This window comes from Lipophrys pholis (genome assembly GCF_963383615.2).
Source record: "Lipophrys pholis genome assembly, chromosome: 19".
In the NCBI taxonomy this organism is placed as follows: domain Eukaryota; kingdom Metazoa; phylum Chordata; class Actinopteri; order Blenniiformes; family Blenniidae; genus Lipophrys; species Lipophrys pholis.
In genome coordinates this window covers 2,215,939-2,240,048 of record NC_137647.1, presented here as the reverse complement: position 1 = coordinate 2,240,048, position 24,110 = coordinate 2,215,939, and the positions used below count along the sequence as shown (strand labels likewise).

The 24,110-nt window shown below is 47.9% G+C and overlaps 3 protein-coding genes and 1 long non-coding RNA gene across 7 annotated transcripts; 1 reads left to right on the top strand and 3 right to left on the bottom strand.

The window, feature by feature from the left end:
- Positions 1-701: 701 nt before the first annotated feature.
- On the bottom strand, positions 702-7,588 carry LOC308124226 (uncharacterized protein). 3 transcript variants are annotated; one of them, XR_013936287.1, is made up of 6 exons: positions 7,527-7,588; positions 5,162-5,916; positions 4,502-4,671; positions 1,986-3,614; positions 1,662-1,826; positions 702-761 (listed from the first exon to the last, which is right to left on the bottom strand). XR_013936287.1 is itself a non-coding variant. In XM_080487128.1 (5 exons), the coding sequence occupies exons 2-5, from the start codon at positions 5,891-5,893 to the stop codon at positions 1,748-1,750; spliced, it is 2,610 nt and encodes an 869-aa protein (XP_080343254.1). In that variant the 5' UTR covers positions 5,894-5,916; positions 7,527-7,580; the 3' UTR covers positions 1,374-1,747. The 3 variants fall into 3 exon arrangements, 2 of the variants coding, with proteins under 2 accessions (XP_080343254.1, XP_080343255.1); XM_080487128.1 differs by lacking the exon at positions 702-761 and having other exon boundaries at positions 1,374-1,826; positions 7,527-7,580; XM_080487129.1 differs by lacking the exon at positions 702-761 and having other exon boundaries at positions 1,374-1,826; positions 5,162-5,931; positions 7,527-7,571.
- A 2,641-nt stretch (positions 7,589-10,229) lies between these two features.
- On the bottom strand, positions 10,230-11,307 carry LOC308125149. Its single transcript, XR_013936360.1, has 3 exons — positions 11,122-11,307; positions 10,796-10,902; positions 10,230-10,717 (listed from the first exon to the last, which is right to left on the bottom strand). It is a non-coding gene; the product is annotated as an uncharacterized lncRNA (long non-coding RNA).
- Positions 11,308-12,370: 1,063 nt separating this feature from the next.
- On the bottom strand, positions 12,371-14,482 carry LOC308124136 (C-reactive protein-like). Its single transcript, XM_080486964.1, has 3 exons — positions 14,233-14,482; positions 13,877-14,084; positions 12,371-12,821 (listed from the first exon to the last, which is right to left on the bottom strand). Exons 1-3 carry the CDS (start codon positions 14,282-14,284, stop codon positions 12,416-12,418), a joined length of 666 nt encoding a protein of 221 aa, XP_080343090.1. The 5' UTR covers positions 14,285-14,482; the 3' UTR covers positions 12,371-12,415.
- A 668-nt stretch (positions 14,483-15,150) lies between these two features.
- tsen54 (TSEN54 tRNA splicing endonuclease subunit) lies at positions 15,151-23,993 on the top strand. 2 transcript variants are annotated; one of them, XM_080486963.1, is made up of 12 exons: positions 15,151-15,424; positions 16,265-16,423; positions 16,548-16,611; positions 16,709-16,792; positions 16,859-16,957; positions 17,028-17,080; positions 17,273-17,452; positions 17,526-17,886; positions 18,852-18,987; positions 19,880-19,940; positions 21,977-22,090; positions 23,684-23,993. In XM_080486963.1, the coding sequence occupies exons 1-12, from the start codon at positions 15,375-15,377 to the stop codon at positions 23,832-23,834; spliced, it is 1,512 nt and encodes a 503-aa protein (XP_080343089.1). In that variant the 5' UTR covers positions 15,151-15,374; the 3' UTR covers positions 23,835-23,993. The 2 variants fall into 2 exon arrangements, with proteins under 2 accessions (XP_080343089.1, XP_080343088.1); XM_080486962.1 differs by having other exon boundaries at positions 15,369-15,424; positions 16,694-16,792; positions 23,684-23,980.
- The last annotated feature ends 117 nt before the right edge of the window (positions 23,994-24,110 follow it).

The following is a 24,110-nucleotide window of genomic DNA, read 5'->3' as shown; positions in this document are numbered from 1 at the left end:
GTCACATGATCAAAGTTTTACTGCAGTCTGACCTCGACACCAGTAACTCAGTTTGTCACTGAAGTAACTCATTACTTTGTCATCGTAAAAGACCTACAAGCAGCTTTCTGCTGCTCAGCGAGCATGTTGTCCTCTAACATCCAGATTATAGAGCATCTTCCTCCTCTAATATCAGATTATAGAGCATCTTCCTCCTCTAACATCCAGATTATAGAGCATCTCCCTCCTGTAATCCAGATTATAGTGCATCTCCCTCCTCTAACATCCAGATTATAGAGCATCTCCCTCCTGTAATCCAGATTATAGTGCATCTCCCTCCTCTAACATCCAGATTATAGAGCATCTCCCTCCTGTAATCCAGATTATAGAGCATCTTCCTCCTCTAACATCAGATTATAGAACGCCTTCCTCCACAATCAGACGACACACAAACATTTGAAAAAAGAGCCGTTTATGGTTGTAATTTATAATTTCCGTCTTCATTGATGAAGTTTGTCAAAGTAATGAAACAAGTTTCAATCATTTATGTCCAAAATGGAGGTAATTCTATACCGTTGTCGGGATTTCTTACCGCATAAGAATCCCGTTTTGGCAGTTTGGTTATCGATAATGATAAGTAAAGCTTGAAGGATTTTGGAGTTCTTGACACAGAAGAGGTCGACATTTCATTCACCTTTGTTCTCATTAATAAGACAGCAAGTATGATTCCAAAAATTATATTTATTTACAATGAAAGCAAATAAAACACAGATTTTAACTACCTATATACAGTTTGAGAGAGAGAGAGAGAGAGAGAGGGAGAGAGAGAGAGGGAGAGAGAGAGAGGTGTTCAGTTACTGTGTGATGTTGTATTTGATGTGAAATGTGCAGGATTGTGAGTTAACAAGTTAGTAAAGCAAAGTTTAGCATGCAGACTCTGTGTGTGTGTGTGTGTGTGTGTGTGTGTGTGTGTGTGTGTGTGTGTGTGTGGCAGAGCTAATGTTGGTTTACAGGTTGATAACTACTTTTATATCATTACATGACAACAATATATAATATAAGACATAGAGATCCATCAAACCCACTATTTATCAAATGTAAGTCACTAAAATGTAATGATTTAGTTAATTATAATATTATTCAGGTTTTCTATGATACCAATAAAAAATCATTGCCAATGAACATCCAAGAAAGTTTAGAAAAAAGAGAGAGTCACTATTATTTGAAAAGAACAGACATTTTTTAAAAACCCAGCTTTAACTCCAAAGTAATGGAACGAACTGTCACAGTGACAGGAGTAAATTTATGGAATGCACATATATAACATAATACGATATATTAGATTTGGGCAAACATGAAAATTATGGTTATCTTTCTTTTCATTTTTTTTTTTTAAATTGTATACTGTACATAGAATGCTTAAAAGATATCTGTAAATATGTATATATTTAGAATGTTGAACATTGCAAAGGTATTAAGGGGCAGGCACAATAGGAGTAAATCGTTTTTGTTTGATTATTTTTATTTAATAAAATTTTTTACTTTTGAATGAAATAAATGAATGAAAAAAATATATATTTGAATTTAATCGCAAGTAATAGAATCAACACATCTTTATAAAAGTTAAACAGTTCTGTGCAGAGCATCAGGTTTAACTAATCAGGTAAAGGCCCAGTTATTACCGCGTCCTGAAAGTAGCTGAATAAGGAGTCTGGTTGTGGTCCAGGTCTGAGAAGCTGCTGGTTCTGTGGCAGTTAGCACCGCCGTGCTAACGCTGGTTGGCTTCGTTCTGCAGGCTGGGAGGGAGAGGAAGCTGAAGCTTGCAGAGTCCTGGTAGTTCCTGGCCTCTGGTTCAGAGAAAGAGTTGAGGAGTCGAGGTTAATAATATGGAACGCATATGGAAAACTACTCATGACAGTTAAAGTATCTGGAAATGCTACTTTATCACAGTAATCTGAGAGAAGTAAATTGATCTGATCAGTTGAAAGAAGTTGTTGTTGGATTACCCCTCAGTGTCTTTGGGCTTCGGCTCAGCGTTGAACGTAACGTATTGATGCGAGTCGGCGTCGATGCTGACGGTCAGACTGGAGATTTCCACATTCCGGCTAAAGAGCACGCCCTCTCCGTGCTGGACCAGCCGGTTGGTCCGCAGCAGGTCTTTAAACTGATCGGAGCTGCTCTGCTGCTGGACGTCGCCGCTCGGCTGCTGGACGTCGCCGCTCGGCTGCTGGACGTCGCCGCTCTGCGGCAGGATGTCGCCGCCCAGCAACACGCTGTCGTAGCATTCGCAGACCTGGTCCAGGAGCTCCTGCAACTCTGTCAGGAAGACGGTCCAGGCGGCGGCGGCGGCTCGGTGCATCGTGATAAAGAGCAGCGGCTGCTTCCACCCGGGACGCCGCAGCTCCGTCACCACGCACTGGAAGGTCGTCACAAAGTCAAAAACGAGGAGGTCGTCCAGCAGAGGCTCGGAGAACTGAACGGTGACTGCGTCCAGCCCACGGCTCTCTGCCTGGAAGTAGAAGTTGAAGTTCTGTGGAGATGCTTCCTGCAGGACTTGGTAGGCCGTCTCCTGTTGGATCCTGGTCCCTGTGGTGAGGAAGACATCCAGGTGGTGCTTGGAGACCAGCTCTGGGACCCTGGACATCCTGTAGTTGAGGGACTGAACCTTGAGGAGGCCGATGTTCAGCGGTCCTGACAGCAGGGCTGAGCTGTGGCTGGGCTTTGGCTTCACGTTGAACGTAGCGTATTGATGCGAGTCGGCGTCGATGCTGACGGTCAGACTGGAAATTTCCACATTCCGGCTAAAGAGCACGCCCTCTCCGTGCTGGACCAGCCGGTTGGTCCGCAGCAGGTCTTTAAACTGATCGGAGCTGCTCTGCTGCTGGACGTTGCCGCTCTGCGGCAGGAAGTCGCCGCTCTGCTGCTGGATGTCACCGCTCTGCGGCAGGAAGTCGCCGCTCAGCAACACGCTGTCGTAGCATTCATAGACCTGGTCCAGCAGCTCCTGCAGCTCTGCCAGGAAGACGGTCCAGGCGGCGGCGGCGGCGGCTCGGTGCATCGTGATAAAGAGCAGCGGCTGCTTCCACCCGGGACGTCGCAGCTCCGTCACCACGCACTGGAAGGTCGTCACAAAGTCAAAAACGAGGAGGTCGTCCAGCAGAGGCTCGGAGAACTGAACGGTGACTGCGTCCAGCCCACGGCTCTCTGCCTGGAAGTAGAATGTGAAGTTCTGTGGAGATGCTTCCTGCAGGACTTGGTAGGCCGTCTCCTGTTGGATCCTGGTCCCTGTGGTGAGGAAGACATCCAGGTGGTGCTTGGAGACCAGCTCTGGGACCCTGGACATGCTGTAGCTGAGGGACTGAACCTTGAGGAGGCCGATCCTCAGGGGTCCTGCTCCCGTAACGACGCTCTGCTCTGTGTCACACTCCCCGCTTTCAGTTCTTCTCCAGCCTGAACCCAGATACACCATCACACCAACGATGATCAGGATGAGAGCATTCCTGGTGTTCATCCGCCCGGGGGCGTCACGGGAGGGAGCAGTGATTTCCTTCCTTGGATTGGTTTGGAAAACATTCCAGAGTTTATTCCGCTTTTCTTCTTCTCTTTGACGTCTGGCCCTCTCTTCTAACATTTTCCTGTCAACAGAACCAGAGAAAGTGAGCAGGATGTCAGCTGACTGGAAGAAAGTAAACCCCTTTGATTCTCCCACCAAATAATAAATAGTGGGGCGGCGTGGCTCCGTTGGTAGATCGGCCGTCTCCCAATCAGAGGGTTACAAGTCCACATGCCGCTGTGTCCTTTTGCAAGACACTGAACCCCAAACTGCTCCAGTGGAGTGAGGGCGTCTTGCATGGCCGAAGCCTCCATTGCTACGTTAATGTGTGTGTGAATGGGTGAATGTGATTAATGATAATTAATGTGATTAACAATGTAAAGCTTTGGAGCTGCTCAATCAGTTTAAAACGCTTTATAAGTGAAGTCCATTTACCATTTAGACATTGTGAACTGTAAAGTACCGACTCGTGCTTTACACTCTCAACAGATTTCCCTTTTGAAAATGCAGAAGGTGAGAAAACGGAACGTTCTGATGCTCCATCAGCAAACTTCAGACCAAACGATTTAAAAACTCTACAAGGAAGACAACAAGGACACTTTCATCTGGAGCTGAATACGGGCCTGGCTGAAAACCACCTGAACAAACCGACAACTGTCTGAAGACTCTCTGACCCACCAGGTGGCGTGTTGATCTCAAGTCTACCAGCATGTTGGAAAATACAGTCAACCAAGTTCAGGACGTCTCCTATTGTAGCTTTGACTCTAGTGCCCACCCATCCTGCACAGGATTAGTGAATGGATGGATGGATGGATGGACGGACGGACGGACGGACGGACGGACGGGCGGGCGGGCGGGCGGGCGGATGGATGGATGGATGGATGGATGGATGGATGGATGGATGGATGGATGGGAGCTAACAGAAGCTGCTGACTGGCCACATTTTAAGGCCCTTCATGGAAAACGTACTTGATGTTGTCCAGCTGGTCTCTCAGAGTCCGGCTCATCTTCCGGATGTTTTTGGCCGTGTCTCTCAGTGATTGGCTGGCCTCAGTCACATGGTTTTTCTTGATCATTTCCGTCCAGCTGTCAATGGCTTCCGGAAGTGCGAAAGCCATTCCCACGGCGCCGCCCACAACCTGAGGACCAATGAAAAGTCATGAATGTGAGACGGACAGACGGGGAATAGTGACAGTTTGTGGAATGTACCGGTTCCCAACGGGGTGCCCTGCGGAGTCCCAGGGGGACATTACCTGCTCTACAACTGTTGGAATGAACCACAGTCAGAAATGTTCTAGAAGTTGGAGCGGGCGTAACAAACTGCCCAGGTCATCAGCTAAAGTAACTTTTCACCTCCCTGCATTGAACGTCATTGAAATGTTTCAGCAAGGGGGCTGGCCTGGTTTGTTCTCTTCTCTAGTCTAGTCCAGTCTGGTCCATCCTGGTTCAGCCCAGTCTGGACTGGACTGGTCTAGGTTCTGCTCTCTACCTCTGGTGGTCAAACAGCCAAACGTTGCTTCTCGTGAGTGTGAGTCTGGGTCCTGGTCTTTGACAGCCTGAACAGAACCCTGTGAAAGACCAGGACCCAACAGGAACCGTTCAGTTTCAGCTTCAGGTTCTGGGTCTCACCATGGCTCCTCCTTTGAAGGCTGTTTTAAATCCAGTTGAGGACATTTCCTTTAGGAGTTGTTTTGTTCCTTGAGCGAGCAGGAACTTGTATTTCTTCCCACTGAGTTTGAAAGTAAAGACCGCTAAAACCCCAGCAACGGCCACGAGGAGTCCGGTCTCCAGCCCTCTGAGAGTATTCCGTCTCATTCCCAGGTCCATGCTGTTGTCAAAGTCACCAAAGTTGCTGCAGTCAAAGTTGTAGTTGATCCTGTAGCGTATGGTCACGGCCTTCACTATCCGGACCATGAAGAGCTGGTCCAGCTTGTCGAGGTTGGCCGACGGGTTATCCTTCCTGATCTCGTCTTTCAGCCTCTGAGACAGTCGCTGGATCTCTGCTGCTGTTTTGTTGCTCTTCCTCTCGATCTCCTCCGCCTCTTTCATCGGGCCACTGGACACGAAGTGCTCTGTGATTTTAGATCCTATGGTGACGGCCACACCCACTCCAGTGTAAGTAGCTCCTGCGATCCCTAAGAGAGGAGCGGCTGCTCCTCCAGTCAGCAGGGTGGCCACGCCAGCTCCGACCAGGCAAGCAGCTCCGACCACCGACACTGTGTTCCCTACACACTCCGCGGCGTTACACCCCTCTCTGATGGACTCCAGCTCTTTGGCCAGCTCCTCCAACTTCTCTGCACATTCCACCCTCTGTCTGATCCACTGGTAAATCTTCTCCAGAAGGTCGTCGGCGAAGCCCATGATGAAGGTCACGACGTCTTAATCTGGAAGCAGAGAGCCTGAAGTCAGAGAAACATTTCAATATCTCATTTTTAACATAAATCATCAGCCTCGTTCTGACCGGAACTCAAGCGTCGGCGAGCATGAAGCACAAACACAAAACAACTCAACAGGTCACCTCCTCTAGAATTTGTAATCTTTCCTAAAACCTTTCCCTGCTTCAGATTAAAATCGTGATTCTCAACCAGAATAAAACACATTCACAAATTAAGAACGTAAGCAGTGTTGCACGGGCCCTCGCTACTCGGAGGACGCCCACTGAGAATGTGAGTCAGTGTACTACGTCATCTATTGAAACGTGAAATCTTGGGCCATTCGGAGCATGGACAGGTTTTATAGACTGTACTTCCTGTCTCAGCAGGTGGCGCTATAGCGGATTGTTGTTATCCTTATATGGCTGTGACCAGATCTGGTCTCTAATCTAATGCAAGTTTTAGGCCGATTCGACCATGTTGAGGTTATTTACAGTATACGTCCTGTTTGATGGCGAATGTTAAAGTTTGTGTCGTGGCCATTACCACGCCCTCAAATGGCGTTACGACTGAGTCATCATATAGTTGTGATGACGACCGGACTGTAATGCCACGTATCAAGTTTGAAGCCGATCTGATCATGTTAAGGCATTTTGCACTGCACTTCCTGTTTGGTGGCGAAGCGTCAACCTTTATGGCGTGGCCGTGGCCATAAAGATTTTCATAACTTTTGCCCACTAATCCCTTTTCTATCCACAGAAACAAATTTGAGGTGAATTGGAATTACTCCCAACGACCAGTTTGCTCTAGAATATTTGTAAATTTGGGTCCAAATTGGCCAAAAACCCATCATATTTTTCAAAATAGCCAACTTCCTGTTGGGTTTTCAAATTTGTACCCAGGGCTGTTTTGTGCGTCTTGTTGTGTTGCATATGTGTACCGAATTTTGAAGCTCTAGGTGAAACGTGATGCCAGGGTTTATCTTCTAAATGTTGTAGGTGGCGCTGTTGAGCCATTTTGCCAGTCACATGAGTATTTCCCCCTAAATATAAAAAGGTTCACCAGGTCTGATGTGTTTGCAAAGTTTTGTAACTTTCCGTGTTCGTTTAGGACGTCAACAAGGCGTTTTGTTGGTGACAGGTAATGTTGACAACCTCTGAGGAATTCCACTAATACTAATTCCTACTCTGACTCAATATCATCTGCTGCTCTGGCGCCCCCTTCAGGTCAACATGAGGCAGTGTGTGTGTGTGTGTGTGTGTGTGTGTGTGTGTGTGTGTGTGTGTGTGTGTGTGTGTGTGTGTGTGTGTGTGTGTGTGTGTGTGTGTGTGTGTGTGTGTGTGTGTGTGTTTACGAACAATGAGTATTAAAATGACACGAATCAACTAGTAAACGATAAACTTGTTCTTTGAGTAAGAATATAATAAAAGTACTCAGTAATCCTTCGTTCTGATCATGAAGTTACAGCCTGGAGATTACTTGGTGCAACTTGTACTAAATGAGTAAAGTTACGACCCTGAATAAATCATTCTCACTTGTACAGGTTGATTCCAGGACTAGTAATCTGGAATTAGTAATCTGCTCCTAATCTGCCGTGTTTGAGAAGAGAAAGAGTTTCTTACCTGCTGAGCTCGAGTCTGCTTCACCTTTAATGTTAAAGTGAAAGTGAAAGTTCCAGCTGTGTAACCTCCTGCTGAGACATATTCAACCTTTGACCTTCATTCTTTGTTGTATTTATATCTGACTCACAGTTTTCTTATCATATTCCTACTATTACTGGTATTTATTTACCCGGTGATGTAGATAGATCATAAATGGTCCAGTGCCAATGCTTCTGTAATCTTTGACCCGGTTCCGTCCGGAGACTCCAGCTGAAGAGCGTCGTACAGAGGCACGGCCAGCTCTGCAGCACAGCCCTTCAGGAGCCTCGGTGTTATACCCTCCGGCCCGGCTGACTTGCCAGGACCGCTCTGTCTTCAGCTCCACCCGCATCTCCTCCACAGTGATCAGCAGAAGAGGTGGAGCAGCCGCTGGACGGAGAAGGACAGGAGGATACAGGTAGAATCAGACCTGCTGTAGACCAGTTAAACTCATTGGCCACGGCAGAATCACCTGGTGAGACACTTGCCTTGTCCTCCTCGCCAGTGACGGTCCTCAAACCCGTCCACACTTCCCTTGTGTTGCTATGCTGCAGTTTTCTCTGCAGCCTTTCCTCATAGCTTTATATGTTTTACTGTTATAAAGTTGTAGTCTGTTGCACTATTTATCAGTTTATTTATTTACACTACCTGCTCTATGCGACCTTTTAATTGCCCCCCTGGGGACAAATAAAGTCTTTGACTGATTGATTGATTTGTTTTAATCAGGAAAATTACAGAAATAGTGTGACATCTCTGCAGTTTGTGTTCTTGTTGCAATGATATGGTTTTGTGATGTTGTTTGTTAGTTCTGATTCTTTAATGTCACCTGAACGCACTGCTAGAGCAAATTGGCCTGTGATTGGCCGAGAGTGGCGAAGGGGGCGGGTCAGATTAGCATGCAGAGACTGCATGCACTGTGTGTGTGTGTGTGTGTGTGTGTTTGGAGGAAGGAGTGCCCAGTTTAATTATAAAGCATCTTTGCAGACAAGAAACTCATCTTGCGGGACGCTACAATAGTAACGCACAGTGACTTGGATTAGTAACTTTAATCTGATTACTGGTTTGGGAATCGTAACCTGTCAGATTACTCGACACTGAAAAAAAAAGGCCATATGAGAGTAACGCGCTACGAATTCACGTGTTTACCGGCTTCACTGGGCTCTTCCAAGTATTATTAGTTGTCATGGGAAACTCAAAAGTTCGTATTTTCTTAAGTCGTACTTAAACGCATCACTCGGGTGCGTCTTAATAGTCCTTCTCATCTCCTTTCCTATCCACTTCTCCTTAACCCCAGAAGTGTTTAAGTGGCGGCCACGATAAGGAGCGTTAGAATTCTCCATAAGCTAAGGAAAGGAGGCTCGTTGCTTCCTTTAGAACCTCCTTTAGCCTAGGAACCACTGATGCTTCTTTTAGAACCTCCTTTAGCGTAGGAACCCCTGATGCTTCCTTTAGAACCTCCTTTAGCCTAGGAACCACTGATTCTTCCTTTAGAACATCCTTTAGCCTAGGAACCACTGATGCTTCCTTTAGAACCTCCTTTAGTGTAGGAACCACTGATGCTTCCTTTAGAACCTCCTTTAGCCTAGGAACCCCTGATGCTTCCTTTAGAACCTCCTTTAGCCTAGGAACCACTGATGCTTCATTCAGAACCTCCTTTAGCCTAGGAACCACTGATGCTTCCTTTAGAACCTCCTTTAGCCTAGGAACCCCTGATGCTTCCTTTAGAACCTCCTTTAGCCTAGGAACCACTGATGCTTCATTCAGAACCTCCTTTAGCCTAGGAACCACTGATGCTTCCTTTAGAACCTCCTTTAGCCTAGGAACCACTGATGCTTCCTTCAGAACCTCCTTTAGCCTAGGAACCACTGATGCTTCCTTTAGAACCTCCTTTAGCCTAGGAACCACTGATGCTTCCTTTAGAACCTCCTTTAGCCTAGGAACCACTGATGCTTCCTTTAGAACCTCCTTTAGCCTAGGAACCACTGATGCTTCCTTTAGAACCTCCTTTAGCCTAGGAACCACTGATGCTTCCTTTATCAAAGCAGACCAGCTCATGTTCCCCCACAATTCCTTGCGGCGACATTTAAAGGAACCCGCTCATCGGAGCGTTCAGGGAAACTCGGGGTGACTCAAAGCAGATCATGTAAGTTACCAAAGCAATAATCTGCCTTGAACAACTTGAAATCATCTAGAACGTCGTGTTCATGAATAAACATTGTGAAACGTGGAAGCAGCCAATCAGAAGGTTTCTAAAGATAATCCCTTTAATGGTTGCCATGGTGACAGTTGGACAGGTACAGTAGTGCATGGTCAGAGTAAAGGAACAATCATCACAAGACAATGCGCGCGCACACACGCACACACACACACACACCCACACACACACCCACCAACACCCACCCACATCCACACCCACACATACACACACACCCACCCACCCACCCACCCACCCACACACCCACACACACACCCACCCACACCCACCCACATCCACACCCACACATACACACCCACCCACCCACCCACCCACACACCCACACACACACACACACACCCACCCACACACCCACACACACACCCACCCACACCCACCCACATCCACACCCACACATACACACACACCCACCCACCCACCCACCCACCCACCCACACACCCACACACACACACACACACACACACCCCCACACACAGCAGCTTCACGTCGTTGATCGTGGCAGTCAAACATTATTTCCACTTCCTGAGGTCATTCCAGAAGTCTGAAGCCGTTTTTGTCTTTGCAAACTCTCTAGAAAGAAGCGAGATATTTCCAGATCCAGCGGGGCCCGGCGGATTGGTCAGCTGTCGGGTGACGGCGCACTGACGCTGGTCTCATCATCTGTTCCTTTAAACTGGAGAGAAAAAGGGAAATGGCAACACACACGATGCTGAGACGCCCTGCTGGAGGTGGACTCAGTGTTTCCTCAGCAGGATGTAGGTAATGAGCAGGATGAGGCCGGCCGACAGCCCCGCGATGACAAACTGGTGGATGGACAGGACGCTCTCCAGCGTGTGGATCCTCTCCTCCATGGCGCTGGTGTGGAAGTAGTCGTAGACGCCGGCGCCGATGCTCCACAGCGCCCACACGGCGTCCAGCACCAGGGGCATGGCGAAGCAGGAGGCTGCAGGTCACCGACTGGAAGGACCACAGACACAATCACAAGGAGCCCAAGTCACCGGGAAATGAATGCTGCAACGCCTCAACTCTCATTACCGATTCACTGCTTAGTGTTTAGCTTCTCCTTGGGACTCCAGAAAGGATGTGGACCAGGGTTACCATGGAAACACTCCCCACCTGACACACCTGGCCTGGCTTTCAACCTGGAGTCAAATGGATGCTGAATGAGATATGATCCAACGCATAAACACCACAATAAAAACCTTAACTAATTAATAATAGAATTTGAAAAAAGCAATATGTTTCCCCCAGCTAACAGGCTAGCACTCGAGCTCGTGCTAATGCTAACTCGCCCTGTTGCACCAGTCGTGATTTTCAGTTTGAGCTGCGGCAGAAATTTACACATTAAAAGCATGACTCACACGTTCAGAGACATTTCGAGGACATTTAGACGTTGAATCTCAGCGGCTCCGTACGAGAGAAACAACCCGCAGCAATGAGCCTCTTCCGGGTGCGTTCGATTGACAGTCCCCGCCCCTCCCTCCGTAAGCTCGAGCCCTTAAAGCGCACTTAACGATTTCAGCAGGGAGATCTTCTAACCTTTGTCAGAATGACTGTGATCGTTACTGTGGAGCTTTGGTCAAATTCAGCTGAACCACTTACATCTACCAAATCACAACAGGAGCAGAGCGTCGTTCCAGTTGAAGAGGTTTTATCGTTGAACTCGCTGTACAGCGTGGACTACCAGGCGCGGTGGCCAAGTGGTAAGGCGTCGGTCTCGTAAACCGAAGATCGCGGGTTCGAACCCCGTCCGTGCCTGGAAGCTGTTCCAGCACCATAACTTCCTTTTCAGTTAACACGTAGCGCTAAAATCTTTTTAACCTTGCCTTTGGCGGCTTTTGGCCGATATAAATCCGTCTTCCATCAGTGAAAAGAATACCAGGGATACGTGGGTACTTTTGAACAAATTTTAAAACTACAATGAAGCAGACTGTACAACGACTGTATGTTTCCCCATGCGTTATGTCATATATGTATTTTAATGTGATGTGTTTTTTAGTGTGTGCTATGTTTTACACGTATTATTGAAATTATGTATGTTTGTGTTTGGTGGTATGGTTTTACCCCATGGGACTACAGATGGAAATTAGCTCTGAGCTAAATCTGGCATATTTACAGAACTGGACGTCTCTTCATTAATATGCACTGTCCCATTCAAATAAATTAATAAATGAAATGAATTGCATTGTAGCATTGTAGCATTATAGTATTGTACCATAGCATTGTAGCATAGCATTATAGCATTGTAGCATTATTGCATTGTAGCATAGTATTATTGTAGCATTATTGCATTGTAGCATAGTAGTATTGTAGCATAGCATTATAGCCGAGTCTTTCTGGTTCTGAGAACCATGTTTATGCCTCAAGAAGCCTCGTCTATAATGACTTTACTATCTTCAATGATACATCTGAAAACTTCCGTCTATCCACACCTTGAACAAAACACTAACTATAAACTCTCTGACACTTTTGTCTCTTCAACCCTGCCTGCTTTTACGTAAAAGATATTAATTAATATTGATAAAAATATAATCTGAAGCAAACTGAAACTGAAAAGAACTTATCTAGTTCTACTATTTGAAACAAATCAACAACAAAACACAACGATCTCATCAGCATTGCTTTATTATGAGATTCTATTTGGTCTGATCTCCACTACACCTCATGACTAATCACCTCCACCTGCCCGTGACTCTGGATGTTGGCGAAGTGCCAGTCGATCACATTTCCTGATCGTACATTCTTCCTGGAGGCTAGGTCCTGGATCTCACTGTGAGACAGAACCGAGTCCCACATGTTGACGTCGTACATCTCGCCTACGAAGCTCTGCTTGGCCTCAAACCCGCCCAGGTAGTTGTCCGGGTCCTGACCCAGGATGATCTTGCCCCCACTGCGGATGTTGTGGTTTTTCTTGTAGATCTTGGTCAAGCTCTTCCTGCCATCCAGGAAGATGGCGACCGCGCCCGACCCCGAGTCCCAGGTGATACACAAGTGCGTTTCTAGAGATCCGAGCTCTGGGACGCTGAAGAAAACCCCCTCTCCGCTCAGGTACAAGGAGAACCTGAAAAAAAACAATCCATCAAGTCTTTCAACCATCCAGAACAGAAAGCAGGAAGCAGCTCCATGACAGAAAGCAGGAAGCAGCTCCATGACAGGAAGCAGGAAGCAGCTCCATGACAGGAAGCAGCTCCATGACAGGAAGCAGGAAGCAGCTCCATGACAGGAAGCAGGAAGCAGCTCCATGACAGGAAGCAGGAAGTAGCTCCATGACAGAAAGCAGGAAGCAGCTCCATGACAGGAAGCAGCTCCATGACAGGAAGCAGGAAGCAGCTCCATGACAGAAAGCAGGAAGCAGCTCCATGACAGGAAGCAGGAAGCAGCTCCATGACGGGAAGCTCATAGTCAAGTACTGTCAACAAAACACATCAAAACCCAGACATAATAGTCGACTTCTGCAAACACAAAACATCAACCTCAACGACGTTTGAACATTTCTGGATTATATTTAAACCTGGAACTGTACAGGAAGTCACGATTCATACAATAAACCGTACAGGAAGTCACTGTTACACAGTAAACTGTACAGGAAGTCACTGTTACACACAGTGAATCGTACAGGAAGTCACTGTTACACAGTAAACTGTACAGGAAGTCACTGTTACACAGTAAACTGTACAGGAAGTCACTGTTACACACAGTGAATCGTACAGGAAGTCACTGTTCTACTCGTCATATCTGGAGAAACTCCGCCGACACTCAACGCTGAGCTCAGTTTTTTACCGTCGCCTCCAAAATCCTGTTTGCCTGCTCAGCAGATACTTCAAAACTTAAGAGAAAAGTCCTCAAGTACAAGTAAAACTGCACACGGTTGGCTTAACAAACATAAAAGTACACATATATGCTAATTATTCACAGTGACGTATTTACAATCCAGTACTTGCATACTGACTTAGAATCTAATAGTAGTAAAGTAGTAGATTACATGGAGTAAATTCATGCACTAGAGTATGAGTACAAGTATGTACTACCAGCCCCGGTAGACAGTGACAGTGTTATTTTAGTAATCCCAGTAGTTTTGAGTAACTTTGTAACAGCGATGTATAGATGTCCCTGTACCTGCCGTCCAGCTCGCGCCACACATTGAGCTCGTCGAAGTCTTGGGTTCGGTACGCAAACAGGATGACCTCGCGCTCGCCTCGGAGCTCGGTCGCCAGGCGCATGCACAGCGTGAAGGCCGACAGCTGCAGACCTTTGAGAGGAGTCACCTCCACGTAGCTGGTGCTGGTCTCAGTGGGAAACACCAACGACTTCACCTTGACGCTCCCTGAAGGACGACATCTCCAATCAGGAAAGGACTGACAGAAACAGGTAGGACAGACTCAACGCTGCAGATACAGGAATGGACAGATTGCAGCCTGCTGCATACCGTAATGACCTCACGAGTTTTAAGAGGAGAAACAGCGTCCTGTTACCTACTAATGCCGTGGATACGGCGAGGATAAGGAGCGAAGCTGATAGTTGCATTTCTTCTGTGGAAAGCTGCAAAAAATGATCCAATGTTCAGGTTTTTCTTTCTTTTTTTGTGAAGGTTTAATGAAGTGCGTACATGCGCTGCTTCTGCTGCTGCTACTGTTGATGCTGGAGGGGCCGGAGGCCTTCATAGCCTGAATCCCCCCCAATCCCCCTTCGCAGCATCTTTCCTATAGCTTTCATAATGCTGATAATGCCTGTGGTTCCTGTGCAGCACTGGATCTTATCTTATCTTGCTGCTCCAAGCAAAAACAAACAGTGAAAGTCCAGCAGAAGACAGCTGAGTGAGCAGAAATCCCCCAAAGTCCCCCAAACTTAGAGCTTTCACACTGTCTGCATGTGCAGGAGAGAGAAATCAATCCAACAACAAACACAACATTTCCACATAATTTTCTGCGAAATAATTGTAAACGATAACAGTTGTCTTGATATAATTGAATATTAAATTAATCAATATGGTGATTTATTTTAAAGAACAGAACAAAGTTTTCCATAACAACAACAACAACAACAACAATAATAATAATAATAATAATAATAATAATAATAATAATAATAATAATAAGAAGAAGAAGAAGAAGAAGAAGAAGAAGAAGAAGAAGAAGAAGAAGAAGAAGAAGAAGAAGAAGAAGAAGAAGAAGAAGAAGAAGCACTGCAGCTTTGACATTATTTTATATATCTGCTAAATTTAACAGAAGGAAAACTGTTTGAATTATTTTCTGTTTTAGTATCAGACACTTACGGAAAAATCATCAATATATGTAATAGAATGAAGATTAGAACGTTGATCATGAGAATAAAAACAATGATTTTATTTTTTGTGCCTGTGTAAATAAAGTTAATTGAATGAAGCGCCCTCTGCTGGCCGGTTGCGGTCTTCATTCATTCAGACGTCGTCTTCAGTCGCGTGATGTTAAGGTTTATAAAGGAATTTGCGGTTTTGGTCTGCGTTATTTTTGTCCTATCACAACACGGGTTTTTATCATTTAGTCGTAAAAACGAGGAATCTTGTGGAGGAGACAGATTAAGACTTGAAAAGTTCGGACTTTAAGACCCGGAGGAGAAGCTTCAGGAGGCTGCCAACATGGCGGATCAACACATGGAGGACGAAGACTTCTACAGTGAAGTGATGAGGTTCAGTCTGCTCAGATTATCTTTATATTAACATTAAATATCATTCAATCAGCTGTACAGTGAAGTGATGAGATTCAGTCTTCTCAGATTAACTTTATTTCAACTTTAAATCTCATTTTATTAGCTGTACAGGGAAGAGATGAGGGTTAATCTGCTCAGATTATCTTTACATTTATGTTTTGAAGCTTTTCTTCATTTAGTTCATTTCTCAGTTTTTCTTTGGTTTTCTTCAGCTGAGCTGCAGCAGCTCCTTGTTGTCCTGAACGTCCCCTCACTGAAGCTTCTTGTTTCCTCCTGTTTTGCTGTCTCCTCCTCGTCTCCTCCTTGTTTCCTTTTCTTTTCCCCCTTGTCTTCTCCTGGTTTCCTCCTTGTAATCCTCCTGGTTTACTCCTTGTTTCCTCCTCGTCTCATCCTTGTTTCCTTTTCTTTTCCTCCTGGTTTCCCCCTGGTTTCGTCCTTGTCTCCTCCTGGTTTCGTCCTTGTCTCCTCCTGGTTTCCTCCTTGTTTCCTCCTTGTCTCCTCCTGGTTTCCTCCTGGTTTCCTCCTTGTCTCCTCCTTGTCTCCTCCTGGTTTCCTCCTTGTCTCCTCCTGGTTTCCTCCTGGTTTCCTCCTTGTCTCCTCCTTGTTTCCTCCTTGTCTCCGCCTGGTTTCCTCCTCGTCTCATCCTTGTTTCCTCCTTGTCTCCTCCTGGTCTCCTCCTTGTCTCCTCCTGGTTTCCTCCTCGTCTCATCCTTGTTTCCTCCTGGTCTCCTCCTTGTTTCCTCCTTGTCTCCTCCTGGTTTCCTCCTGGTTTCCTCCTTGCTTCCTCCTTGCTTCCTCCTTCCTCCTGATATCCTGCAGCCCCGGGCAGCTGCTGGCGGCTCGGTCCCGGAGCCGGAAGGTTCCGGTCCGGGGGCAGAAGGATTTCCACCCCGACGACTCTGAGGAGCAGCGTCAGCGTCTGGAGCAGAGTCTGAGGGAGCACTGGAGCCTGGTGGCGGAGGAGAGGGTGGAGCGGCTGTGAGTCCTGCAGGGTTCTGAGGGTCAGAGTTCAAGCTGAGGGAGCCTGTCGGCAGGGGGAGTTGAACCCGAAACTCCTCTGACCTCTGACCTCCAGCTGAACTGAAGCTGTGTTTGTCTGCAGAGGAAACCTGGTGAAGGGCTGCTGGAGTCCTGAAGAACAGCTGGTGGAGCTTCAGTCTCCAGCTGTGAGTCCTTCATCCTCCTCCTCCTCCTCCTCCTCCTCCTCCTCCTCCTCCTCCTCCTCAGTCTTCGTCCTGTTAATCGCAGTTTGTTGCCTTTCAGGGGAAGTTCTGGCAGACGATGGGTTTCTCCTCCGGCGGCCGTCAGTACCTCCTCCCGGAGGAGGCGCTCTACCTGATGGAGTGTGTGAGTGGTGGTGGTGGTGGGGGTGTTAACAGTGAGTGTGTGTGTTGAACATTGAGTGTGTTTCAGGGTAGTGTGCAGGTGTTCCACGAGGAGCTGCCGCTGTCCCTCCAGGACGGCTACGAGCGCTTCCTGTCAGGCGGCGCCGGCGGCCTGCAGCGCTACCAGGTACGAAGCCGTCGCACCGTTTCCTGAGCGCCGGCGTCCCGCCGCCTCACTCTGCCTCTGCTTCGCCAAGGTGTTCGCTCATCTGAAGAGGCTCGGCTACGTGGTGCACCGGTTCGATCCCAGGTAACGTGTGTGTGTGTGTGTGTGTGTGTGTGTGTGTGTGTGTGTGTGTGTGTGTGTGTGTGTGTGTGTGTGTGTGTGTGTGTGTGTGTGTGTGTGTGTGTGTGTGTGTGTGTGTGTGTGTGTGTGTGTGTGTGTGTGTGTGTGTGTGTGTGTGTGTGTGTGTTCTGAGTTTCGTTGTGACGTCTCCTCCAGCTCTGAGTCGTCGTCCTACGTGAAGCAGCTCAACCTTCCTCCGTCGCGTGACAACGCGGGACTGAAGAGGAAACGCAGCACCAGCCCGACTCCCTGCACTGCCCCCCCTGCCACTTGCACCACCGCGGCCCCCACCAGAAGCCCCGCCCCCTCCAGAAGCCCCGCTCCCTTGACCTGCAGGTGACGTGTCAGAAAAGCGCGGTGTTCGTCATCACTTTTCCAAACGGCTCAACGGGTTTTTGTCTTTGTGCAGTCGGCCTGAAGCCGTCGGAGCCCCGCCCTCCCAGGAGATGGAGGTAGACCGAGTCAGGGAGAGGGATGGGGTCAGGACCTGGTGGAGGCCGAACCTCCCCGGGATCCAGGAGCCCGGCCGCCCCCCCGCCGGCTCCTCTCGCTGGGACTTCAGCTCCATCTCCTTCCCCGACCTGGGCTCCCCCGGCCCGCTGCCCCCCCCGGACCCCGCCCTGCTGCCCGGCAGGCTAAGTGTGCAGGCGTGTGACGTCGCTCCCTGGAGGCAGAAGCTCAATCTGCGGGAGGTGAAGATGTCGTCCAGGGAGCAGAAGAGCGAGGACGACGAGCTCAGACGGCGACCGGACGTCAACACGGACCAAGAGGTTGGTAGACGGAATCCCCACGTGGACTGACGCCGCTGGGTGGCCCTGATGAGGCTCCGACATCCGGGTCTGCCTCCCGTAACTCTCAGAACGGCAACAAGAAATACCGTGAACAGTAACAGTTAAGATCCTGAATAAACGATCAGAAATAATTAAGTACTGACAGCAAATGGTCTTTGGACCAACGGAAACGGAAATCCTCCAAACTTCACCTTCACCTCGCAAATAATCATTTCAGCTCTGCAGAGGTTCTAGACCAGTCAGAAGTCAGAAACCCGTCAGTAATACCAGGAAGAAACGAGCTTCACTCTTCCACCAGTCAACAGCTAGAACCAGCTTAAAACCAGATTAAATTAAGAGGAAGTTTCCCAAATCCGTCACACCAAAGTCCAGAAGTTTACAGACGAACCAGAATCTGAATCCATCAAACTGTTGATGTTTCCTGACTGACGCCATCTTGGGAAACCCGACCCTAGGGGATTCTGGGACGTCAAAGATGGCGTGGCGGCAGCTCCAGCCAGAATATCAACATTTGACCCATTAGGGGAGAAAAACCTCCAGACTTTCTCAAAGAAAGAGTCTTGAAGCCTCGAGAAAAATCTGAATGTAGTGAAACTGATGGCTGATGGTTTTTCCAGAGAAAATTCAGATGTGGAGAGATCCAGTTGACAAACACGAAGCCTCGGGAATCTTCCGGAGATTCTGTGACGCTGAGACAAATTAAAATGCTGGAAATACCAGTTTGAGTGTGAAGAGGAATTTCCTTATTAGAGACGAACGTCAACAACTACAACTGGATCCTTATTTTTTATTCCCCCTGATCTGGGAGACAAACTTTAAATTTCACCATAAAACCGACTTTAATCCGTCCGGAAAGCAGCTGGATTGTTGTTGTGTACTGGTGTGTACTGTGTACTGGTGTGTACTGTGTACTAGTGTGTACTGTGTATTGGTGTGTGTTGCAGGTGCAGCGGTGCAGAAACTGGGCGGAGTACCAGGGGATGCTGGCGCGGCGCCGGGCGCGGCGAGACGAGAGTCCAGCTCACCTCTGGAAGCAGGAAGTGACTCCGCTCCACCACCCGGCTGACGTCCTGTCCACAGGTGAGGCCAGAGCCTCACAGCTGACGGCTCCAGAGCGTCCACAGCGCTGGGAGCTCCAGAGTGTCCACAGCGCTGAGAGCTCCAGAGTGTCCACAGCGCTGAGAGCTCCAGAGTGTCCACAGCGCTGAGAGCTCCAGAGTGTCCAGAGCGCTGAGAGCTCCAGTGCTGAGAGCTCCAGAGCATCCACAGTGTTTTTGGAGCTCCAGAGTGTCCACAGTGCTGAGAGCTCCAAAGCATCCACAGCGGCGAAAGCTCCAGTGCTGAGAGCTCCAGAGCGTCCACAGCGCTGAGCGCTCCAGAGTGTCCACAGTGTTGGGAGCTCCAGAGCGTCCAGAACGCTGAGAACTCCAGTGCTGAGAGCTCCAGAGCGTCCACAGTGTTTTTGGAGCTCCAGAGCGTCCACAGCGCTGAGAGCTCCAGAGTGTCCACAGTGTTGGGAGCTCCAGAGCGTCCAGAACGCTGAGAGCTCCAGTGCTGAGAGCTCCAGTGCTGAGAGCTCCAGAGCGTCCACAGTGCTGGGAGCTCCAGAGCGTCCAGAACGCTGAGAGCTCCAGTGCTGAGAGCTCCAGAGCGTCTACAGTGTTTCTGGAGCTCCAGAGCGTCCACAGCGCTGAGAGCTCCAGAGTGTCCACAGTGTTGGGAGCTCCAGAGCGTCCAGAACGCTGAGAGCTCCAGTGCTGAGAGCTCCAGAGCGTCCACAGTGTTGGGAGCTCCAGAGCGTCCAGAACGCTGAGAGCTCCAGTGCTGAGAGCTCCAGAGCGTCTACAGTGTTTCTGGAGCTCCAGAGCGTCCACAGCGCTGAGAGCTCCAGTGCTGAGAGCTCCAGAACGTCCACAGAGATGAGAGCTCCAGAGCATTCACATGCGACTCATTCAAACCTCCTTCGTTGCAGCGGAGCTGCTGCAAACCATCCGGGTGATTCCGGCGTCCCGCCTGCTGGACGGCGCCTCCAGGTACCGTCGCTTCTGTTCCTTCAGCTTTTGGCGAATAAACGACTCGGCAGAACGCAGACCTTCGCCGGCGCCTCCCGGCAACGTCCAGGTTCAATGATGACCTGCTGGCTCTGATTATTTTGTGTCACTTGTTGGCCTGTGATTGGCTGAGAGTGGAGGAGGGGGCGTGGAGCAGAGTTAGTGCGTTAGCCGGCGCAGCCCTCCAGGACGTCTCCATGGCAACAGACCCTGATCTCTTGATCTCCATGAGGGGCCTCTCTCATCCGCTTTGTATGGGACCTTTTCTCGCGTTTTTTTGTGTTTTATTCGAAAAGCTTAGTTTAAAAACGTTTAGCTGGTAACATTCTAAAATCGATAGGATTGGTCCTTGGATGATAACAAATCATGACTGACGATTACATGTAATCCGGGTGAGTAGTTTTTGCAAAAACTTGGTAAAATTCATACATACATACATACAAACCAATAAAAACAGAACCGCTACCCAACATTTGTTGGCAAATGTGAAGTTGATCAACAGTCCAGAGTTGCTGTTTGTTGAGTTCAGGAGGGGTCTCTCTGCTCCAGACTCCAGGTTTCTCTGCTGTTGAATTCCCATTTGATTAATAACCTGTTTGCACTGAGTAATTATGTAAATAATGTGTAAATATGTAAAGAGCATATGTAACAATGTAATATGTAAATAATGACTCAGCGCTTTGTCTCAGCTGACTGATGACTGATCAAATGTCCCGATTCCACTGTAACCTGGATACCTGTCTCAGGATTACACCCTGTCTCAAAGTAATCCTCGTTCCTGTCCAGCCGGTCGGTGTGATGAGAGATAAGATGTTGGGAACTAAAGTTTCCTTCAAGCTCAGAATACTGATGACAGACAATCAGAAATATTTCACAGTACTTCAGGACAGTTTGCAGTAGAAGGATTTTGCACAGTTCCATGTTCTCTGGTGCCGACGTTCATTAGAGCCTCGGTGTGGTGGCCTGCAGCCGCCATTGACCTTTAACCTCCGCAGAGACAAAGCAGCAACACACAGCAGCTCTTTGTCTTTTTTGTCTCCTGGTCCACCAGCATGATTCTTTGTCTTTTTGTCCATGAGCATGATTCTTTGTCTCTTTGTCTTTTGGTCCACCAGCATGATTCTTTGTCTCTTTGTATCCTGGTCCACCAGCATGGTTCTGTGTCTCTTTGTATCCTGGTCCACCAGCATGGTTCTTTGTCTTTTGGTCCACCAGCATGATTCTTTGTCTCTTTGTATCCTGGTCCACCCGCATGGTTCTTTGTCTCTTTGTCTTTTGGTCCACCAGCATGATTCTTTGTCTCTTTGTATCCTGGTCCACCAGCATGGTTCTTTGTCTTTTGGTCCACCAGCATGGTTCTTTGTCTCTTTGTATCCTGGTCCACCCGCATGGTTCTTTGTCTCTTTGTCTTTTGGTCCACCAGCATGATTCTTTGTCTCTTTGTATCCTGGTCCACCAGCATGGTTCTTTGTCTCTTTGTATCCTGGTCCACCCGCATGGTTCTTTGTCTCTTTGTCTTTTGGTCCACCAGCATGATTCTTTGTCTCTTTGTATCCTGGTCCACCCGCATGGTTCTTTGTCTCTTTGTCTTTTGGTCCACCAGCATGGTTCTGTGTCTCTTTGTATCCTGGTCCACCAGCATGGTTCTTTGTCTTTTGGTCCACCAGCATGATTCTTTGTCTCTTTGTATCCTGGTCCACCCGCATGGTTCTTTGTCTCTTTGTCTTTTGGTCCACCAGCATGATTCTTTGTCTCTTTGTATCCTGGTCCACCAGCATGGTTCTTTGTCTCTTTGTATCCTGGTCCACCCGCATGGTTCTTTGTCTCTTTGTCTTTTGGTCCACCAGCATGATTCTTTGTCTCTTTGTATCCTGGTCCACCCGCATGGTTCTTTGACTCTGTCTTTTTTTCCACCAGCATGATTCTTTGTCTCTTTGTGTTTTGGTCCACCTGCATGATTCTTTGTCTCTTTGTCTTTTGTTCCACCAGCGTGATTCTTTGTCTCTTTGTCTGCTCAGGCTGGAAGCGTCAGATGAATGGAGGATTAGTTTCAATGTTTACCATCCAGACACGGTGGCTGACTTCAAGAAGAGCAGACCAGGAAAACCGCACTGTCGCATGTGTGTGTGCAGGTAAGCTTGTTTTCCGCACACAGACACACACTGATACTCACACTGACTCACTCTGACAATCGTCTGCTTTTGTCTGATTGTTCGCCTGAGAGGACATCAGTCGTTGATCCTGTAAATGGAAAAATGAAAGATAGTCACACCTGCTTACTGATGTCTGGCGGACTGATCCATCAAATGATCAGTTAGAACGATCACAGACCAGACTGAACCTGAGTGACCATGTGACCCGCTCCACCAACACACCCTGGACAACCTGTTCCAACAACCAATAACTGTTTTAACCAGCCAGTCAATGAACCAACCAATCAATTAATAAATCAAACACCCAACCAACCAACCAATTAACCAATCACCCAACAAATTCACCAACCAATTAACCAATCACCCCAAAAAACAACCAACCAACCAATCACCCAACCAATTGCCTAATCATCAAATTAACCAAGCAACCAATGACCAATCAACCAATTAACCACGCAATCAGTCACCCAACCAATTACCGAATCATCCAATTAACCAAGCAACCAATGACCCAACCAACCAATTAACCAATCGCCAAATTAACCAAGGAACCAATCACCCAGTCACCCAATTAACTAGGCAACCAATCGCCAAATTAACCAAGCAACCAATCACCCAGTCACCCAATTAACTAGGCAACCAATCACCAAATTAATCAAGCAACCAATCGCCAACCAACCAATTACCCAGTCACCAAACAAATCAACCAACCAATTAACCAAAAAATCTACCAATTAACCAAGCAACCGATCGCCAACCAATTAGCCAACCAACCAATTAGCCAACCAACCAACAAATTGACGAACCAACCAACCAATCAGCCAACCGACCAACCAACAAACACAATCAATAGCTGTTTTAAACCCATTAACCAACCAAAATGAAAATCATACCACCAACTAACCAACCAAATGAAAATTCAACCAAACCAACCACCCAGCAATAGTGTCTGATTCCAACACTGACTTGTGGTTCTAGAAAAAAAGCTGATTTAATATGACGACAAATTTTTAAGACTGCTTGGTCTGTCCGTCCCTCTGCCTGTCCATCCCTCCGTCTGTCCATCCCTCCGCCTGTCCATCCCTCCGTCTGTCCATCCCTCTGCCTGCCCTTCCCTCCGTCTGTCCATCCCTCCGCCTGTCCTTCCCTCCGTCTGTCCATCCCTCCGTCTGTCCATCCCTCCGCCTGTCCATCCCTCCGCCTGTCCTTCCCTCCGTCTGTCCATCCCTCCGTCTGTCCATCCCTCCGTCTGTCCATCCCTCTGTCTGTCCTTCCCTCCGTCTGTCCTTCCCTCTGTCCGTCCATCCCTCTGTCCGTCCCTCCGTCTGTCCCTCCGTCCGTCATCACAGTACAACAAACGTCTGCAAAGTTTCCTCTTTTTTTTCTCTGAAAGCTACTTTCAGGTATTTTAGGGATGTGTTCTCCGACGGCTTGGTTCCGTTGGTTCTTTATCAGCTTTGTGACGACCGTTAAACGTCTGCGTACAAAATGTACAAACTGAATGTGAGGCTGAGTGAGACGGTCTGCAGACTGTTGGTTTGAACAACGTCCTGAGCCGATTTCCTCCCTCAGCTTCAACGATCCCGTCCCCGACCTGCGAGCTCTGAAGCTGCTGGCGCTGCAGAGCGGAGACGTCCAGGTCGTTATCGCCGTGGTCGACCACGGAGACATCTCCTTCTACACCTTCAAGGACTTCCAGCTGCCCACAGACATCTTCCCCTGAACCCGACCAAACCACCTGCAGTTTCATCATGAACTCAACACTTCTACATGTTTCTTTATTTTATTATGTTCGCTTGAAAATAATGTTAAGATTTTGTCGTTTACTATAAAGACGTTGAGACATTAAACCTTCTGAAGACGAGAATCAATGAGTTTGATTTAATTTTTGTGGCATTTTGTCTCGTTATTGGAAACAAAACCAAAAGGTTTGATGATAAAATTTGTTCCGATGAAAAAGCTTGAAACTTGTGAACCAAATTCAGAAGAGATGGAAAAT

Excerpts from the sequence above, each read along its gene's own strand:
- LOC308124226 (XM_080487128.1), bottom strand. The coding sequence starts at position 5,893 with ATGGGCTTCGCCGACGACCTTCTGGAGAAGATTTACCAGTGGATCAGA. Across the intron at positions 4,672-5,161 it reads CCTTCAAAGGAGGAGCCATG|GTTGTGGGCGGCGCCGTGGG; the intron begins GTGAGACCCAGA and ends ATTGGTCCTCAG. Across the intron at positions 3,615-4,501 it reads GACCAGCTGGACAACATCAA|GAAAATGTTAGAAGAGAGGG; the intron begins GTACGTTTTCCA and ends TTCTGTTGACAG.
- LOC308124136 (XM_080486964.1), bottom strand. The coding sequence starts at position 14,284 with ATGCAACTATCAGCTTCGCTCCTTATCCTCGCCGTATCCACGGCATTA. Across the intron at positions 14,085-14,232 it reads CGTATCCACGGCATTAGTAG|GGAGCGTCAAGGTGAAGTCG; the intron begins GTAACAGGACGC and ends GTCGTCCTTCAG. Across the intron at positions 12,822-13,876 it reads TGGCGCGAGCTGGACGGCAG|GTTCTCCTTGTACCTGAGCG; the intron begins GTACAGGGACAT and ends GTTTTTTTTCAG.
- tsen54 (XM_080486962.1), top strand. The coding sequence starts at position 15,375 with ATGGCGGATCAACACATGGAGGACGAAGACTTCTACAGTGAAGTGATG. Across the intron at positions 17,081-17,272 it reads GTGCACCGGTTCGATCCCAG|CTCTGAGTCGTCGTCCTACG; the intron begins GTAACGTGTGTG and ends CGTCTCCTCCAG. Across the intron at positions 17,887-18,851 it reads ACGTCAACACGGACCAAGAG|GTGCAGCGGTGCAGAAACTG; the intron begins GTTGGTAGACGG and ends TGTGTGTTGCAG.